General features: G+C 45.0%; 1 protein-coding gene across 1 annotated transcript in view; it reads left to right on the forward strand.

Annotated features, from left to right (window-relative positions):
• The first annotated feature begins 1,299 nt into the window (after positions 1 to 1,299).
• The window catches only part of GOLGA7 (golgin A7), a 127,179-nt gene continuing 107,647 nt past the window's right edge, over positions 1,300 to 20,831 (forward strand). Inside the window, exons 1-2 of the mRNA XM_078666552.1 lie at positions 1,300 to 1,460; positions 11,384 to 11,509. Coding sequence (XP_078522678.1) covers positions 11,402 to 11,509 — 108 coding nt within the window. The 5' untranslated portion in view covers positions 1,300 to 1,460; positions 11,384 to 11,401. The remainder of the gene's footprint in view (positions 1,461 to 11,383; positions 11,510 to 20,831) is intronic.

The raw sequence follows: 20,831 nt of genomic DNA on the forward strand, positions 1-20,831 counted from the left end.
TCGCAGGCGGGGGGAGGGGGGACAGGAGCCATCACAGGAGGGGGGAACAGGATCCAAAAGGGTGGGCACAGGGGTGGGTATGCAGTATTCTAGTATCATCTTGGGCTCCTCGCCCCCTCCTGCACAAGACAACGAAGACAGGCTCTCTGTCCAAAATGCCATCTCCCACTGTGATGTACAGTACTTACAGGAGATACTCTAAGAGAACTGATTGAACTGATTGTCCTCCATACTTTGTTAATCAGTGTAGGTGCGATTGTGCTTTTTCTTTATTTTATTACATTATAGACTGCATGTTTGAAGAACCAATGTTTGCTTACAATTTAGTGACAGTAATTAAGCTCTGTGAAGAGAACCACGTGCTGCCTCCTTGTAATCTGGCGGAGTTTAGGATGTTTGGGGCCCTGGGCTGAGGGGAATGTGTGAGGCCCCCTCTAAATTGCAGAGACGTGAGTCATTCAGGGCTGTTTGCATCTGAATGGATGCCCCTGCTCCTGAACCTGCAGCCCCTCCTTCCAGTCACCTTCGAGCACCTCTTAACAGCTCATCAAGGGCTGGAGGTGTGAGGGGTGCCATCCCGCTGTGCCTTTCCAATGCTTCGGGGTACTTGAGCTTTGATGCAGCATCGGAGTCAAGAAGGGAGGTGGGGGCAAGCTGTGCTGGCTTTAGGGTGGGGCGACAAGGGCCCGGCTAAAATGACGGACAAATGGCGTCCGTTAAAGAATCCTTCACAGACAACGGACAGACGGCCAAAATTACGGACTGTCCGTGAAATTTACGGACGGTTGGTCACCCTATCCTAGCTGCAACTGGTACAGAAGTTATTATGTATCATCATATCTTGCCCTAAGCCCCTCCTCTAGCCCCTAGCCCCGCCCACTTGCCACACCTCTAGCTCATATTAATGAGTACCTGCACTTATTTTTTCCCATTTAGAGCACTGCATAGCAGGCCCATCGGATAATAACGAATTAAACGCAGCTTTAGTGTTTCAAATAAAGCAAATTCGGTGCGTTAAAAAAAAGACTATCGGTCACTTAGCACAAAATTTATGGCTGTCATATTTTTTTCATTCATTCCAGCAAAGGCTATTTTACTCATTTTAAGCATCTTTGTTTACTTTTTTGGCTTAGATATATAGCTCTCGCCTTGTTCTGCCAATGAAAGATGGCCGCCCAATTATCTGCATTGACTTCATTGCCGTTCCAAGGCGGCTGACTAGTTTGGCTGTTTAAGTTGACGGTCTTGTCCTTCTTTCATTTCGATGATTGGTGAGGCTGCCAGACTAGCCTTGTTCTCACTTCCTGTTCGTTCCTTCCAGTCTATCAGCATACTTTACGGCGGCCGGCCGTAAGACGAAAACGATACTATCACAGCAGTTGCTAGTGGAGTGTCCAGGGCAGAGCCCAAGGATTGTTTACCATTTCGTTCTCCGGGTCTGGTGCTTTCGTTGAGCAAAGGTGGGGGTCTCTGACTATAATTGATGCCTCTTATAAGGCTGGATGATGTCTGTATGCTTTGAGGAGGAAGAGTCGCCGAGAAATATGTGGTGTATAGGAAGAAGGGAGGGATAATGGGAATGGGCAAGGCTGTTGATGAGGTATGTGAAGAAGGAGGGATAAATGAGACAACAAAAGGAAATATGGGCAGAGAAAAGAAGGTAATGTGAAGAATTAATAGCGATTAGTGTAATGTTTTCTCTGGGCATGTCACTTTGTGGAGGGGCAGTCCTGTACAAACAGGTTTCGCTTTTAAACTACACTCAGTAGTCTATATAGAGTCTTGTAATTTCACGTCCTTGTATTGTAACTGCATTTATAATGCGATTGTTATCCTCCGACGAAGCATTCAAGTTCCTTACAGCGAGTATCATGCTTCTCCGTACGCCAAGATTAGTGGACTGATTACGTCTTTATTGGTATTAATTGTGTGCTGTAAAGGAAAGCAATCCCCTTACTTACTCCACGATTATTTATGATCAGTTAACTGCCATTAGGTGTACTCAATAGTGAGTCGATACAAATAATTTGGTGCGATGTGTTTTTCCTCTTCTATCATTACGCTATCCTTCTGACTGACTAACCTATCCACCACTCAAATTACTTTAATATTTTACTATACTAATTCAAAACTAATCCCGAAAAAGCTCTTGGACTCCTCGTCAGTGGTAGTAAGCGCTATATAAATGCGATTACAGTACATTACGTTACAAGAGATTAGGTCATTGTTGGGTTGCAGTGATATGGTTTAATAATTTGAGAGGTTGTGGTCAATTGCAGAAATACAATAATAGATCACAAGACAGACTGGCATGTAGCTTAGCATGGGCCTCACGCGGAAATGTTAAGGTCTGCAGAGAATGAGATGTAAAGGGTAAAAAGAAAGGAGAAGGAACAATAGCCTAAAGTCCAGGCCAATTTTTCATTCAGGATATTAAGAATAGAACATTAATTGGAGTAAGCTTTTTGCGATAGCATGCAGTTTAAGGATCTAAAATTGTAGAAAGAAACATTGTTTGGATTTGAGATAGCATGTTTTACTGTATCGTCAGTAAAGCGCCCCCCCAATGTGGGGCACCAATTTAAGCGGATAGTAGAGATTGAATCGGACTGCTCCCTATACAGTTGTGTCCCCTGCCTTGAGTGCCCACCTCTGAGTATTTGGTATACTGATTTTCGCTTTTGACCCAGCCCTCGGCTAATCTAGTGTGTGGGTGTGTGTGAAGACCTAAGCCTGCCTTTGACACGAGTGCATCCTGGACATGAATGTGTTGCCCAAAGCATCCTCCCATTAGGTGAACCATGGCCTACAGGCCATGCGTTTATCATGCATCAAGGTGTTTTGTAAATCAGTAGCTGCAATGAGTTTTAAAAAAAATCTGTGTTACTGGAGTGGAAACCTACTTGCCCACTCATGTAAAGTTCTGCGTCAATGCCCTAGCCCGATCCATGTGTGAACATCCTAATTGAATGTTGTATTTGTTCTTTTATGGGGCCTGTGTGGTACATGGCATGCATGTGAATGAGCTAGAGTGATGGAGGCCCTTGGGTTCAATTTTGGAAGTCCCTGACTTGTTCATGCACGCAAAATGGAAGTGAGATTGTTTTTCCAGACAGTAGAAGTGTATTGCTGACATTGGAGGGAGGAGGCTTAGGCACTGAAGTGGGGAAAGAGTTTCAAGAGCTGCTGATTTGGTTTCCTGAACATAACCATTTAGTAGATAGTGGGGGTAAAGAGTGTAACTGCTGCTTCTGTTTTTCAGAGTGTGAAGGGCCCTTTATTTAAAGCCACCCTTTTGTCTCTCTTCCTAATCTCTAAGTGTGGCTGTTAATGGCCAGGTTTAGAAAGCTCACTCCTCTTCATGCCTCTTGTGTGAGTACTTTAGTCTGGAAACAATCCTGTGAGGTTAGGAGCCTATTAAAGCTATATTTACACCTTTATTTAAAACATGTCTTTGAAGCTTTTGTTAGCCACCATAAAAAAAGTTGTTTTTCATATACCGGTAACTTAATCTTCAATTTCATGTGGATTTTTTTTTTTTAATGTTGGTGCCTTCTTGCAAAACCCCATGTTTACTGCTGTAACTTGAGTACGTGACAAAACAAAGTATGACGCCAATGACCTTGTTGGAACTGCTATCAGGTCTATGGTATGAATTCCATACACACATCCCCCCCCCCAAAAAATGGAATGGTGTCAACTGCATATAACTGGCAACATACTGGAAAATGGAACTGGGCCAGAGGTGTGATACATGGGTACTTTGTAGCAATGGATCGGAAAGAGGGGATCCACAGCAGCAGCAGAGTAAGAGGACTAAAGACGAAGATGGGTTGACGAAGCAGAGCAATAACAGCAGACATGAGCAGAACATCAGAGTGACATGAATGAGAGAAATTAGACCTGGGCAGGAGATAGATACCCTGTTTAACCGCATGCGCGCTAGTGGTTTTCCCCGCTGCGTTTTTGAAAAAGCTGCGTTACATGACGAGCTGAGCTCGTCATGAGCGTGCGAGTGGCGCAACTCATGATGAGCTCAGCTCGTCGTGAGCGCGGAAGGGGTTAAGTATCATATTGCAGTATTTATAAAGTACTTGAGAAGTATTTTCATGTCCTGCTTGATCACTGAGGTGCAGAGATCATGTCACAGGTGTGATATAGGGAAGGGTGATGGGGAGGTAGGTTCTAGAGGAAATGGGGGCTGGAAAGTTCTAGGAAATAGGGTATAAGAAGAGGAAAAAGTGATAAGTAGATGTCAAGGATGTTGGAAAGAGGGGGAATAAGGTGAATTTGCTAGGAAAGCACTTTGTTCTGCTGCTCTTACTGCTGATAAGGTGGATGTGTGTGGTCAGGAGCGAGAGACTACGTGATGACACTTGTGAATGTAAAGAACAGTCATTTAACACAAATACTACTTTGGCTGGTTCAGTGGTAGTGTGTGGTAGGTATAAAGACAGAATGAAGCAGTGAACCAAAGCACCAAAAACTGCACCTCCCTCCTTCTCCTAATTTTTTTTAACATATATTATTGCGTGCCCAACCACTGCACCTCCTGCTCCAAAGGTGCAACCCAAAGGTCAGGACAATCCAAGAATCACACATGGAGTGCACTGCAATATCAAAAGTCCAATATATTTATATCCGTCAAATCAATTATGAGTTCCACAAATCTTTATTTTTCTTTTAAGGTAACACAGAGCGCGCTTCATTTACAACGTGAACTTCGTCAGGGGTGTAAGAATATTAAATAAACATATGACACATATATAATACAATATGTAAAAGAACACTTTTTAATATATGAACATTAAACTAATGTTTAGGCCAAATTTTAAGTAGACAGAAACTAAAGGGAAGATTAGTAAAGAAAGAAAAAAGTAAGCACAAAACCACATGCAGTTGACAAAAACATAACAAATATTTGAAATGGATTAAAAACCTATAAAAACTATTTGAAACATTTGATCGAACAGAACTTGCCACAGTGACTTGGCCTACGCCATTTTCTCACATTAACTTGTGTTCAAAACATATACGTGATATGGTGAAGGGAGAGGATGTAGCCTTAAGGCTAAAGCAGTTGACCGTGTAGCTGGGGAACCAGGCTCGAGTCTCGGCAATTACACTCCACAGCCTGTGATTCTGGGCAAATCACTTAGGGCCAGATGTAGCAAGCGAAATAGCGATCGCAAACTCTGAAATTCGCAGAATATCAGTGTTTGCGATCGCAATTTGGCTGTGTGCTATTTAGGTAGGCAAATACCTACTTGCCAAATAAGGAATCACAAAATTTGCGATTCCTCATTTTGCGGTAGCATTTAAAGAATCACAATTTGCGATTCCCTAAGCTTTGCAAATTGCGATAATTCCTTAAGGAATCGCAAATTACTACCAACTTCAAGTTGGTGGTAAGTTGCGATTTCCTTTAACCCGTTTACCGCGGCGGCAATTTCGCCACGGTGCAGGTGTTCTAGTCCCTGGGTGGGGTCGCGTCGGCCAACGGATAGAGTCCTGATGAAAGCCGGCGTGACCCTACACTGGGGCATAGACTTACGGCCGAAACATGTTGACCACCTGGCAGTAACGGAGGGGGTGTTATAAGCACATAGTATCTCCCAATCACCTTCATCCTTCACGTTTTTAACCCTGGCCAGAAAGTCCAGGAATAAAGTCTTAGGCACAGCGACACTTCCGAGCTAGTTTTAACCCACTTTACACTGCACTTTCACTACCGTCGTTCCAAGCCACTGAAAATATTTGTTTCTCTTTGTGTTGTACCCCGTGCGTGGCTATGTCGGGGTGTTTTGTAAGCAGCCCAAGGATGAAGCATGTCACACAAGTAGGGCAGTATTAGCACACACAGCATATGCTATCACGCAACATAAACATGTTTTATTACTCCCTACTCCTCCTGGTGTACGAAATATGTATGCATTCCACTGAAGAGATAGCTGACCCAAACAGATGTATAGTGCAGTTTGTTCTCTATGCGGGAAAGAATGAGAACAAACGTTTTATGATAGACCAGGCTAATGAAACTATTTAATACAGTATTGTCAACAAGACCAAATGTTGTGGTTCTAAATCTAAATCTAAAATTTTAAGAATCGCCCAACTGCAGTCAAAGAATATTTTGAGTGTAATACAGTTCATACTTGATAGGTACCCTACTGTGACTGGTTGGATGAGCAGGAAGATGGGAGCAGAAGAAGCAAGGGGGCAGTGGCAACCGTGTCTGTGGGGGAATATATGAATCCAGGCGTGTGGAAGATTAGAAGCCTATGTACAGCATGAGAGCAAAGAGAAGAAGTTACAAACATTGTCACAAAAAAATAGCAAAGATTATTGTTTGTAAAGTAATACATTTCCCTTTCTACAAAAATGTTGATACTTTTTTTGGTTTGTAAGTGAGATATATTGTGTGTATGCTTTACATTTACAATTAGTGCTTGAGGCAATATGTTCTTTTATTTTGGAAGCTCACTGGTAAGTGCAATAGAAGATCCAGTCTGCCCGCTACCTCTGATTGTCTGGGTATGTTTTGCTAATTATCATCAGTATAGTTTATTTCAGATTTCATAGAGTCCATTCTAATGCACAAAACCACAGCTGACATTAAATACAGTATATTAAAACCTTTTGAATTCTGTAAATTACATATTCAGTTCCCTGTCCTGCACTTATGCTAATACAATTTAATTCACGGATACAATGCAATGTATGTACAGTAGTCAAATGGCTAATAAATGCAGGGAGTGAACCAATATAAAGCCGACCAATTTCAACTATGTTATTAAAGTCTTGGCACAAGTGGCAACAGAAAAAGAACAGCAAGAGCAAATGGTAGAAACAGAATTTGACTGCATCAATGCGTCTGACTTAAGTACAGTCAGGAGTTTATTGCTGTTCAATATATGGGTAACTATTACAAATATGTAATTGTTTTTAAGGTGCTATCCTTCTGCAAGCACCAGACACGGTTATATGAGGAATCCTTTTCCTCATCAGCGCGCCATGTGGGGAGCGCCCAAACTAAATCTTTAAATGAAGAGCACATACCAAAATCGTACATTATGCCCAGTTATGGCTTGCAGCTCCAGATGATATACTCAAGTAATAAATAGGCTTTCTCAAAGTTGTTCCTTTAGATCCTGCTAGTCTTATTTTATGTAATCTTTTTTTTTTTGTTTACTTACAATCTGTGTCTTGCAAATCATTCCATTTAGTATGGCCACTCGTTGTGTTAGGGTGGTGGAGAGGGGTCTAGCAGGCGAGACCGTTTGGAGCTGTAGTGAAATAATGATGTTTATTTCAAAGGAAGCAATTGAGACCATAACCGAAATACCCCAACTATTGTGTGCTTTTAACACTGCAATACACACAAAATGTGAGCAAAACATTCCATCATTTTACTTCGCCTGCACTGATTGGACTTTAGCAGCTTGCTTTGTTGTTTCTTTTCCTTCTCCACTCACTTTTTGGTGCATTACAAGTAGGGGCTGCAACAGGGGACCAAAGAAGACTCCAATGCCCAGAAGGTACTTGTCATACCTGGCCAACACCTTCTGCCTCCAAGTCCAGGTAGGAGCAGGGCTTGGATCTTTAAAAGCGTAGCTGCATGCACAGGTGTGCTAACCCTGTCTGACCTCAAAGACCGTTGCCAGATAGCTCTTCTGCTTCCTCCCTGTCGTCTATAACGGCATGTTGGGGGTAAAACAATGGCTGTTAGTGCTCACAGATTGGTATGCTGTCATTGAACCAAACTCCTTCCCTAGTAATGCATGAGGCAACCCATATGCAAAATGCTTCTAGCCCTAGAAGCCTCTGGCACCACAAGGTATTTACAGTCTGGTTGGTGAAGCAGTAGTCCACTATTTCGCTGATGTTCTTTACCCTTTCTGGAGCAGGGAAGGATTTCACTAGCTGGAATTTACAACTGAAGGTAACGAGAAGGATTCTTGGTAGTTTCCTAAAAAAACTAAGATTGTTTATGGTGATGGGTGTCTGGGCTAATCCAGATTCCACTCTCTACCTTGGGTGAGAGAATCTTCCAAGTACGTGTAGCAGTGGACTTTATGTCACAGAAAGGTTGCCTCTGAGTCAAACATCTTAGTAAATACATGTGGTTTGTCATTGAGATCAAATAGTATTGTCCTATAGGGGTAGTTCTGATTTCCCATTGTAAAAGAGGTACTTCTGCCTCCATCTGTGGCAGCTGCATGGTTACAGATGCCCTGTAGGCCCAGAGAACATAGCCAGTCATTGTTTTGACCAGCTGCTACACCTTGAGCTAAAGTCAGCTTCTAAGAGACTAAGACTGAGGTTTAGATCGTTGAGATCTACCATTGGGTGGAGCCTTCCTCCCTTTTCCTTGCATGGCAATACTGGAAATAATATTTCAGTCCCACTCTATTCCATTTGTAGTATTGCCTTAGTAGCTCCTAGAAGGAGAAGTCTCGTAATCTACTATAAAAGGTCTTGGGATACTGATTGGAACAGAGATGACCTGGATGGGTTGACAGTGTAAGCTGGGAAGAATAGCTGTTGATGATGCACCCCCACTAAAGCAGAATTGATCTCCTGATATGATACATAGAAGAGAAAGTAGAGCATAAGAGCTGACTTGTTTCTTTCTCCTCATGCACATCTCTGACTGATTGGTTCCTCAGGATCAAGAGGCTTCAGTGAGGTTTTTGAGTTGAATAATCCCCTAGCCTTGAAATACCGGAAATACTTTGCCAGCTGAATGAGGGGAGATAGCTTTGTTCGTGAAATGCTTTTGGGTTATGACCATGCCTATCCTGTATTGCCGGATGTCTTTATCCATCCGGGGATCAAACACATTCCTTTCATTATGAAGAGGCTGATGAGGTTTACCTGAGTCTCAGCCTTAAGTTCTGAGAACTTGAGAAATAATTGTCATCACACAGGCAGCCTGGAGTACATGGTTCTTTTGAGTACAAGTGAGGTCCTAGGACACTCAGTTTTTGCTCTGCATCACCAAGGTTAAGCAATAACATGTACCTTTTTTCTGGCTGGTCACAGAGTGAGAGACGCTCAGAATGTAGTTTTTTTTGTTGTCATATGCCTCCAATACTTGGTCTCATTGTTCAAGAGCAAAGACGTTGTCTCATCCTTCAGGGAAGCAGGCATCACCACGGCCGACTTATCAGCGTGGATCCCAGAGACAAACACTGGACTGTGGTTAGGAGCTCAGTACGTATCGTCTAAGCTTCTTCAAATTTCAAGCTGAGGCAAAATCTTCCATAACATCTCTCTAATGCGGCTTGATCACTGGTGGCTTTAAGGCCTAGTCAAGCTACAGTTTGGGCCTCAGTACTCTGGATCATCGCAATCCTTTAAGCATTATATTGCCTGGTTGGGAGTCTGTTATCTTGGTTGAAAGTACTGGCCTCTGGGTTACTGTTCCGCAGTTGGCATATCTCTTCCTGAAATCAGCTCCTTACGTAGGCGTGGGTGATGAATCCATGGGTCTTCACCTATCCCTGGAGGCTAAGCTAGAGCTGTCGGCATTGGTACTGCCAGCTGACCTAGAACTGGCCGTCCTGAGTGGGATGGGATACTGGTGCCTATGGCTTGTCTCCATCTTCGGAAGTTGTAATGTGGTTAGTAGGATATGCCACAGGGTTGACAACAGCTGCAATGCCACTAGAGGGATTGAAGCATACCGTTTGGTCCTTAATTTAAAATGTATGCATCCAATAATTAGCCTTTGAGTGAGTTCAGCATAAGGGAACAACTGCACTCTGATAAAAGGGGAGCTGGCAGAATTTTGATAACTCCTGGATGATGGATCAGTAAGTCAGATGTGTATTCCATGGTGTTCACTGCCCTGGTGGTAGAAGGAAGCAGGTAGGAGTGATAGTCGTCGTTTAGTCCAAGGAAATTGAGTCCTATTGAGACAATTGATTATATTGCAAGAGTCCCATACGACTACTGCAGCTTGTCCCAATGAGACTATTGCTAGCCAGCTCCTGCCTCTCGAAGATCTAGACCAGCATGGAGAGTGGCAGATCATGCAATCCTTGGTGTGGGGTGCCTCTGGTGTAGGGACAGCCTCCCAATTAGACCTCTACTGTTGAATGTTCATAGAGACCAGTTTGGGGGTGGTAAGAGGCCTGCCTGGTTAGACTGGCATTGCAACGGATCTACCACAAATGAAGCTGAGCTCGACACACTGGTGCACCTCCACTGTCACTGGAGTGAGCTGATAGTGGGTCTGTTGCTCTGCTTCCTGGGAGTCTTCCTACAGATATCAAGCACTGCACCAAGAAGAGTGGATTAGTCCCCTGTGATGCATTGGTTGTTTGGGACATCTGCTCTCAGACAACGAGCTGATTTTGATTCGAGACAGTCCATGGAAAAGGAGAGGTTTTAAAGTGCCCTCTTCCCCGGGGCACTTCAAGCTCTTTCCCTGAACTGTGACACCTAGATCTTGCTGAAACAAGTTGTCTGGTACAGTGGTAAAAACGGTCTAACAGCTAGGTATTTTCACCTTCCTTGAGGCCACTCTTATAACTTGTGTAGGCCTCCATAGCCATACATTGAGTTCCATGTGTGAGGGTCCCTACTGGGATGCTTCTATTTCACTGGCAGAAGAGCACTCTTGTATTCGCCCTGTAACTCTTATTTCTTATACCTAGTTCTAATAATATTACACACAGCTTAGACCTTTCCCTAAGCAGGAGCATCAGTGGTTATTTGGGCCAGCTGCAGTAGAATGTCAGTGACTCAATGTACATGACTTAAATCCAAAGCATTGATATATCTGGCACCCGAGCAGAAGGAAATAGATGGAGGGAAAATGAAGTACGCTTAAAAACAAGGTGTTGGGGATCGGTCCCTGTGTTTGGAATTAACTGAGAGAGATAAAAGTTCTAATCCATGCCATCAGATGGGAGAAAAGGCAAGTGATGAGTGTGCATACATGTATGGCGCAAGCATGCATGGTACATGTGCTCAAAGCCCTAAGTTGACTGTTGTCGAGGCACTTCTGGGTGCAACTTCTGGTGGCAGGGTTCCCAACTAGTTACGAAAGGGAAAACAGGGACGTAAGAGTAAGATACCTTTTTTAACTGAATTCGAAAGACAACAAAGTTTAGCTTACATCTGATGTAGGTGGACCCTGATAAAGATATTGTAATTTCATTTCTATAGTGCTTACTACCCCTGATGAGGTGTCGAAGGGCCTTTTTGCCAAGTAGCACGCTGCTCCAAAACCCAAAGATGATTAGTGGTGAATCAGTATAATGAGATATAAAATTGAGCAGTGGACATGTGAGTTCATATGGATTGTGTTGACCATTTATTTTTTATTTCTGCTCCATTTTTGTTCTTTTTCCTTTTTTTTTTTTTTTTTAAGACCTGAAGGCTGGTCGCGATGAGGCAGCAGGCAGCTGTGGCTGGCAAAGTCTTTATCCAGAGGGATTACACGAATGGTACACTATGCCAGTTCCAGACGAAATTCCCTCCTGAGCTGGAGAACAGGGTAAGCAATAGCATCTTTTCAGATCTATTATTGCAATGAGTTCAGAGTAATGTTTGAAACTGAATGTTTTAATTCACTCAAGTGCTGATCTCTTCCAAAGATGTCCATTAATCTCAGATGCATTTCACTTCTTGCACTTCAGCAGTCTGACACAGTTCATATGCTTTGAAATTCCAAGCTAAGAAAGTTCACTAAGATATCAGCTCACATGATTAAGCTAGGGTCCAACCACACTTTCATCATTCTGAGGTTAATAATTTGAATACCAGTGAGTTGGGTAAAAGGAAATGTTATTTTTATCACTGGAAAGCACAAAACTGGTGTAAGATGCCCTTTGGTTATCTAATATATTTTTGCGTTCTTGGTCAAGCTGAAGAGATGACTAGTACAATACAACTTCAGTGATATGAATAATAAAAGATGAGAAACACAGCTCAACTTACCCTTCTGCCCCTTTAAAAAAAATTGTGTTACCTTTGTGTTTGAGTGTTGCAAAAAAAATGCATGATATATCTAGTCTTACCTAGCTGGTTGCTCTTTCCAGGGAAAGCACGTTAACTATACCTATAGGTTCTCCAAACATCTAATTAAAGGACACTTCTGAATACTGTGAATGGCCTTTGGTGTTTGTTAGACCAATCTTCAAACCTTGCAGATCGTCCCTGTCGATTATTTAGTGTTCTAAAAATGGGTGGAAAACAGCCAACAAGAAGCGTTTGTGTTTTTATCATTTTCTTCATCCTATCTTTGACGTAGTTAAGAATTATGAAAACATTTGTGATTGAGAAACATTCCTAATTGTTAAGATCATTTCACCCATCCCGCCTCGCAAAAGTTAGAAGAGTGAAAGACTCTTTCTGTAAAGAATTCCAGACACGCAAGCTTCATTACAACTGTTTTGGAATCTTCATTGAGGTTTGAGTGTATGTGTTTCATGGGTGTGGAGTTTAATAAAATATCTACTTGTCAATGGGGCAGGTTGCTTCATAAATCTACTTGTCCTGTAACAAAATCAACTTATCCCTTTGGTGCCATGTAGTGCAGCGACAAATGATGGCATCAATCTCATTATAAAAGAGCTCTGATATAGCCTCTCTGATTATGCCAGGGCTCAAACCCTAGTAGTGTTTGAATACTTGCAATCCCCTTATGTTGCCATGTTTCCATAGATCTACATACTGGGGCTGAAGGTAGTGGTAAGCAATAGTTCTAGAGCTAGAATGCCATTGTGAGTCTGTGCAAACCTACTAACTTGCATGTTGTAAGGGTTTTCAACAACTCTTCTCTAATCTTTTCTCATACTGAGAAATGTTGGAAATTTACTCCAGACCATGGCCGACGTAAACCTTCTTCTAAAGTTGGGGAAAAAATGGTTGGATGGAAAGTGAACTTGCAAACACTCAGATCTACACATGCATATTTGCTCGTGCTAAAATGCAGTTCACAAATAATTTCTACGAGTTCTATTTCTTATCCTACTTCTGTAAATTCTTAGAAATTCACAAAAGCTGTATAGCTTCACTTAATGCAAGGACATTTACCATGGGTGCACTTTTGAGACTTTCTGTAATAATTAGGCCCCTAATTTGGTCTGGCATTGGCCATGACCTTTTGCATTTATTAAAATTCTGCCTCTCTCTCTGTATCGGCTGGCTTCACCGTGAGTGACAGCATTCTGATCTTTCACAAGGAGCATATCGGCACACAAAGAAGTTTTGTTAGTGCCAGTAACTACTATGGCAGTGTGTGCTTTTTGAGACTAACACAATTTTTGCTTTTGCCTATGTTTGTTATAATGGTGAGGGCTCAGCAGCTCCACACCAATAAGATTTTACAATAACCATGCCAAAACAACTCACACATTGACAAAACTAAAAAGCTGACCACCAATTTCAGACCTATTGGCTTTGTCAATGCTTGTCTATTTTTGTTTCACATAATCTTATTGAAACTGGTTACACTGATTTTCTATTCTGAATATTTTTGAGAAATACAGCACGCATCAACACATGTTACTAAATGATGCTGCAAAGAAATGGTACCTGAAATTTTACAGTATTTTAGCGAAATGTTTTTTTCCTGCTTTCAATTCTTTATGAACAATTTATTTTGAAAGCAAAGAATATTCAATCTTTCTTTCGAGCTTCTGGGAGCATTATACATAGCCTCATATTGCTAAACTTTGAAAACGTATGTACACATTTTTATACTGGAGCCACTGTAAGTAGTGCAGTCAGAGCTTACAACATTTACTTAGAGCACTCATCCTAATAATAAAGGCTTTCAATGAATGAACCATAAATACAAGTGTGAACAGTATTAACATATGGACACAAATATTACCTTAACTGCAGACAGTGCCCGTCCCTGATCCTTAATGTGGTACTGCAAACTGGCAGCCAAAGGGTTTGTGCTGCAGGGAGTTGGGTCTACTTGTCCCAAGACAAAATATACATGAAAACGTGTTGCCCTTGTCCCCAAACAATATGTCCTTGGCTTTCGGCTATATGAATTCCACATTACTGCGTTTGCTCCTTTAGCTCTTGCTTGGTTGATGCTGTTGACAACAAATACTTATTTTTTGTACTGCCGCACTGTTTATCAATATGTGATACAGTGTTCCTCTTTGTACCTTTTGTATATACTGCAAAAGTAATCATTAAACCTGAGGCACTGGGATACCCCTGTGGCCTTGCTTTCACACGTTCAAAACTTTCCAAATAAATAAAATCTGCCATGGCTCTAAATCGGACAGAAGAGAGGTATATGGCAGTTATTTGATCTGAAGACTGTAGTCTCTATACCGGGGTCTGGGTGTATTGTTTGCTGAGAAAAAGGGGTAGGAAACAACATTGTTGACTAGTTTGCTGATCGTCTCTCCTGGTGGTAGTCTCCTATTATCAAACCTTATACCTGCACCTGGGTGTGCTCTGTGCTGAGACAGTTGTAGGGAAAATACACATCCTACACTACACTAATGGCCTACTCTCCTTGTAATCTGATAATGTCAAGTTCGGAACTCTTTCTTCTGACCTTAATTTGTAGAGATGTTTTCCAGTTCTGGGTCTTGTAGGTTCTGGTCTGTCCGATGTAGGAGCGGCCCTTTCCAGTACCCATGGTGCTGCTGACAATGTAACGTCAGGGCTGATAGTGCCTTCCCGAAGGAGTCCTTGTGAGGAAAAACCCTGAAGGAAAAAAACTTCGGTAGAGGTGGAGACTCCAGTATTCATGGCAACAGGACAAGGCAAGGAGAATACTTAGCAAGGAGACCTCAGACTAGGGAAATAAAGAGGAGTCCTGCAGAAGAAGGAAACCCACAGGAAAAAAGGAATACCAACAGGAGCGAAAAATTTTGCAACGCAAGGAAAATGAGAGATTCAGCTTCTTATATACCCAAGGTCAGGAAGTGACACGACAGGCAATGATAACCACCATCCTGAATTGAGAAGATTAGATTAGAGTATTTATAGAGCGCATGGCTGCCTTGGCAAAAAGGCGTTCCAGTGCTGGAGCAGAGCAAAGCGGAGAACTTAGGCAGGGAATTAGATCTGAGAGAAAAGCCAGGTTTTCACATGCTGTCTACAGGTCTTATGGTCCGGCGCGGCGCGGATGAAGAGAGGGAGGGATTTCCAGAGTGTGGGAGCCAGTCATCTAAAAGAGCGGCTGCCAGATCTATCTTTACCTATACGAGGAGTGCGTGCAAGGCACTGGTTTGCTGAGCGCAATGCGCGTGCTGGAGTGTACAGGGTGCACAGCTCATTGAGAATGTCTGGGGCTATTCCTGTCAGTATCTTGTGCGTGGTACCGAGCGTCTTGAAGCTGACCCATTGCTCAATGGGCAGCCAATGGAGACGATAGAGGAGGTTAGAGGCATGGCTGAATTTCGGCAGGGCAAAGATGGCCCGCTGCAATCTCCTAATCACAGATTTATTCGATCCGAGAAGAAGTACATTGCAGTACTCCAGGCGAGCCAGGATAGAAGCTTGAACAATCAACTGGCGTGTCTGGGCTTCAAAAAGTCCCAAAATCGGTCTCCGGCCACAGAGTATCCCAAAGCATGTCCCGGCCACTGTTTTAGCATGTATTTCAAAGTTCAATTCTTTATCCAATATAAAGCCCAAGTTTTTTACCATGGGTTTGGGGTCAGGAGGGTTACCCAGTGCCGAAGGCCACCATTCATTTGTCCAGAGATGGGAATCTTTGCCCACCTGGAGGATTTCTGATTTGGTGGAATTCAGCTGCAAACAGTTGTTTGTCATCCATTCCGCTATGGCGGAGATATCCTCTTTACATTTTTGTTTGTCTTGAGTGGGATTATTGGATAGGGTGATCACCAGTTGGGTGTCATCAGCGTATGACACCAGAGACATTCCTCTTGCCTTGGCCGTCCTGGCCAGGGGGCTCATATAAATGTTAAAGAGCGTAGGGATCGGAGCAGAGCCCTGAAGAACCCCACAGCAAAGCGGGTGGACCTGAGAGGCAAAAGGGGGAGCAGTCACTTGGAAAGTCCGCTCAGACAGGAAGGAAGAGAACCAGGCTAGAGCAGTATTTCCAATTCCTATCTCCTCCAGCCGGTGGAGCAAGATTTCATGTGAGACTGTGTCAAATGCCGCGCTTAGATCCAGCAGCACCAAAATTGACGTGCTGCCGGCATCTAGCGTGGATTTGAGATGTTCAACCACCGCTAACAGGGCCGACTCGGAACTGTACCGAAGACGGAAACCATTCTGTGAACTGTCAAGAATGTTATTGATTTCTAAGAATTGCTTAAGCGTGTTATTCACGTGGGCTTCCACAATTTTAGACAGAAACGGAAGCAGTGAGATTGGGCGGTAGTTTTCTGATTTGGAGCAGTCAAGAGTAGGTTTTATAAGCAAGGGTACTACTTTTGCATGCTTCCATGGCATAGGCACGATCGCAGTGGAGAGAGATAGATTAAGCAATTCTAAACATGCGGGCATGAGATCGGATTGGATTTTCCTGAAAACATCTGGTTTTAGGGGATCGGCAGGGGATCCAGATTTTATTTTGGCTACTGATTTCTCTAGTTCCTTAAAGGTCATGGAAGGGAGTGATGCAAGAAGGGTGGATTTGGGACCGAGGTACATGTCCCTACTCCAGGCATTGGGAGAAATGTTGTGCCCCAGTTTTAAATAGATGTCTTCGACCTTCTTCACGAAGACGAGGTGAAAGGATAAGGAAAACCACCATCGTGGAATGGTGCAAGAAAAACCTTCCCCAAAACATTCTAGAAACCAGACGGAAGAATTATGGGAAGAAGATACAAGGAAAAAGTGGCCCCAAGACAAGAGAAATTGCAGCAGGCAAACTCACTGTAATGTCCCTCCATGCATCAGGTAAGCAGAGTGGGAGCTCAGGCAGTGTTGTGGGAAACTGTGCTTCCAAGAATGGAGCCACTTTTCTTTAAGCATTATTTGGCCCCCGAAACGGACCACCACTTAAGCTCACGGCTTGCCGCAAAAGAGGAGAGCGGTGCCATGTGACGCACCTTGGCGCCCAGGAAGGAAACAGCGGGCTGCGGCACTGAGTCGCGAAGCGCCCGAGATACAAAAGCAGGTGTCGTGGATCAAGTTGCGGCCCGCTGCGGTGAAGCATGAAGTGTCGCAGGCCATGACTTGGTCCGTGGCGTAACAGATAAGCCTGTACTACCGACATTTTTAGGTTCCTCTGTTGTGAGGCATACTGTTATTTTACAGTAGGTTTACAGCCCGCCCATTTCTTACCTTTGGCTAGCTTCATTGTCACTCTCATTACTTGCTTCTTATTCGTTAGCTGTGCGGGCTTTCCTTTTCCTTCTTGTTTGACCCAGACCTGGAGCATGTACGCATTCCTATGTCTTTCCACTGTACACCTTTTCAGGTACTGCTTTTTAGGTTTTGCCTCGCCAAAAAGATGCGCTCTGCGCATCTTTTTCGCGCAGGCGAAAACCTGATGAGAATTGTAGTGTGCTTTGGGTCGGCCCTCCTCATTCATTGGCTGGCTCCGTAAATGGAGCCTTGCCATTGGACGAGGGGCCTGTCCGTCAATGCCGGACCAGACACGGGGGCGTTCCCGACATTCTTTGGCTTTTGCCGACGTCACGCGACGCCGGGAACGCCCCCGATTCTGTTCCGGCATTGCCGGCACCTCCCTTGCTCTACTGTCATCACCACAACACTGCGCCCATTTTATCCCAAGCTAAACACTCGGAGAGGCGCAGTGACCGGGTCTTTGAAGGCCGCTCTCCCAATGAAAACAAGTTTTCTCTCCGTGTCAGCACGAGCAGGAAGACGAGCAGCGCGCCTCCCAGCTGGCCTCTCGCATCAGCATCCAGAGCTGCCCTGCGCGGTGTGTAGCTTCAGTGGAGCTTCAGAGTGCAGAGTGGAGCTTCAGAGTGGAGCTTCAGAGTGGAGCTTCAGAGTGGAGCTTCAGAGTGGAGCTTCAGAGTGGAGCTTCAGAGTGGAGCTTCAGAGTGGAGCTTCAGAGTGGAGCTTCAGAGTGGAGCTTCAGAGTGGAGCTTCAGAGTGGAGCTTCAGAGTGGAGCTTCAGAGTGCAGAGTGGAGCTTCAGAGTGGAGCTTCAGAGTGCAGAGTGGAGCTTCAGAGTGGAGCTTCAGAGTGGAGCTTCAGAGTGGAGCTTCAGAGTGGAGCTTCAGAGTGGAGCTTCAGAGTGGAGCTTCAGAGTGGAGCTTCAGAGTGCAGATTCAGAGTGGAGCTTCAGAGTGCAGAGTGGAGCTTCAGAGTGCAGAGTGGAGCTTCAGAGTGCAGATTCAGAGTGGAGCTTCAGAGTGCAGAGTGGAGCTTCAGAGTGCAGAGTGGAGCTTCAGAGTGCAGCTTCAGAGTGGAGCTTCAGAGTGCAGATTCAGAGTGGAGCTTCAGAGTGCAGCTTCAGAGTGGAGCTTCAGAGTGGAGCTTCAGAGTGGAGCTTCAGAGTGGAGCTTCAGAGTGGAGCTTCAGAGTGGAGCTTCAGAGTGGAGCTTCAGAGTGGAGCTTCAGAGTGGAGCTTCAGAGTGGAGCTTCAGAGTGGAGCTTCAGAGTGGAGCTTCAGAGTGCAGATTCAGAGTGCAGATTCAGAGTGGAGCTTCAGAGTGCAGATTCAGAGTGGAGCTTCAGAGTGGAGCTTCAGAGTGCAGATTCAGAGTGGAGCTTCAGAGTGGAGCTTCAGAGTGCAGATTCAGAGTGGAGCTTCAGAGTGCAGATTCAGAGTGGAGCTGCAGATTCAGAGTGGAGCTGCAGATTCGGAGTGGAGCTGCAGAGTGCAGATTCAGAGTGCAGAGTGGAGCTTCAGAGTGCAGAGTGGAGCTTCAGAGTGGAGCTTCAGAGTGCAGAGTGGAGCTTCAGAGTGGAGCTTCAGAGTGCAGAGTGGAGCTTCAGAGTGCAGAGTGGAGCTTCAGAGTGCAGATTCAGAGTGGAGCTTCAGAGTGCAGAGTGGAGCTTCAGAGTGGAGCTTCAGAGTGCAGAGTGGAGCTTCAGAGTGCAGAGTGGAGCTTCAGAGTGGAGCTTCAGAGTGCAGAGTGGAGCTTCAGAGTGGAGCTTCAGAGTGCAGAGTGGAGCTTCAGAGTGCAGAGTGGAAGTGCAGAGTGGAGCTTCAGAGTGCAGAGTGGAGCTTCAGAGTGGAGCTTCAGAGTGCAGAGTGGAGCTTCAGAGTGGAGCTTCAGAGTGGAGCTTCAGAGTGGAGCTTCAGAGTGGAGCTTCAGAGTGGAGCTTCAGAGTGGAGCTTCAGAGTGGAGCTTCAGAGTGGAGCTTCAGAGTGGAGCTTCAGAGTGCAGATTCAGAGTGGAGCTTCAGAGTGCAGAGTGGAGCTTCAGAGTGCAGAGTGGAGCTTCAGAGTGCAGAGTGGAGCTTCAGAGTGCAGAGTGGAGCTTCAGAGTGCAGATTCAGAGTGGAGCTTCAGAGTGCAGAGTGGAGCTTCAGAGTGCAGAGTGGAGCTTCAGAGTGGAGCTTCAGAGTGCAGCTTCAGAGTGCAGCTTCAGAGTGGAGCTTCAGAGTGGAGCTTCAGAGTGGAGCTTCAGAGTGGAGCTTCAGAGTGGAGCTTCAGAGTGGAGCTTCAGAGTGGAGCTTCAGAGTGGAGCTTCAGAGTGGAGCTTCAGAGTGGAGCTTCAGAGTGGAGCTTCAGAGTGGAGCTTCAGAGTGCAGATTCAGAGTGCAGATTCAGAGTGGAGCTGCAGAGTGCAGATTCAGAGTGCAGAGTGGAGCTTCAGAGTGCAGATTCAGAGTGGAGCATCAGAGTGCAGATTCAGAGTGGAGCTTCAGAGTGCAGAGTGGAGCTTCAGAGTGCAGATTCAGAGTGGAGCTTCAGAGTGCAGAGTGGAGCTTCAGAGTGCAGATTCAGAGTGGAGCTTCAGAGTGCAGAGTGGAGCTTCAGAGTGCAGATTCAGAGTGGAGCTTCAGAGTGGAGATTCAGAGTGCAGAGTGGAGCTTCAGAGTGCAGAGTGGAGCTTCAGAGTGGAGCTTCAGAGTGGAGCTTCAGAGTGGAGCTTCAGAGTGGAGCTTCAGAGTGGAGCTTCAGAGTGGAGCATCAGAGTGGAGCATCAGAGTGGAGCATCAGAGTGGAGCATCAGAGTGGAGCATCAGAGTGGAGCATCAGAGTGGAGCATCAGAGTGGAGCATCAGAGTGGAGCATCAGAGTGGAGCATCAGAGTGGAGCATCAGAGTGGAGCATCAGAGTGGAGCTTCAGAGTGGAGCATCAGAGTGGAGCTTCAGAGTGGAGCTTCAGAGTGGAGCTTCAGAGTGGAGCTTCAGAGTGGAGCATCAGAGTGGAGCATCAGAGTGGAGCTTCAGAGTGGAGCTTCAGAGTGCAGAGTGGAGCTTCAGAGTGCAGAGTGGAGCTTCAGAGTGCAGATTCAGAGTGGAGCTTCAGAGTGCAGAGTGGAGCTTCAGAGTGCAGAGTGGAGCTTCAGAGTGCAGATTCAGAGTGGAGCTTCAGAGTGCAGAGTGGAGCTTCAGAGTGCAGAGTGGAGCTTCAGAGTGCAGATTCAGAGTGCAGAGTGGAGCTTCAGAGTGGAGCTTCAGAGTGGAGCTTCAGAGTGGAGCTTCAGAGTGGAGCTTCAGAGTGGAGCTTCAGAGTGGAGCATCAGAGTGGAGCATCAGAGTGGAGCATCAGAGTGGAGCATCAGAGTGGAGCATCAGAGTGGAGCATCAGAGTGGAGCATCAGAGTGGAGCTTCAGAGTGGAGCATCAGAGTGGAGCATCAGAGTGGAGCATCAGAGTGGAGCTTCAGAGTGGAGCTTCAGAGTGGAGCTTCAGAGTGGAGCTTCAGAGTGGAGCTTCAGAGTGGAGCTTCAGAGTGGAGCTTCAGAGTGGAGCTGCAGAGTGCAGAGTGG

This window comes from Lissotriton helveticus, chromosome 11, assembly GCF_964261635.1.
Source record: "Lissotriton helveticus chromosome 11, aLisHel1.1, whole genome shotgun sequence".
Lineage (NCBI taxonomy): Eukaryota > Metazoa > Chordata > Amphibia > Caudata > Salamandridae > Lissotriton > Lissotriton helveticus.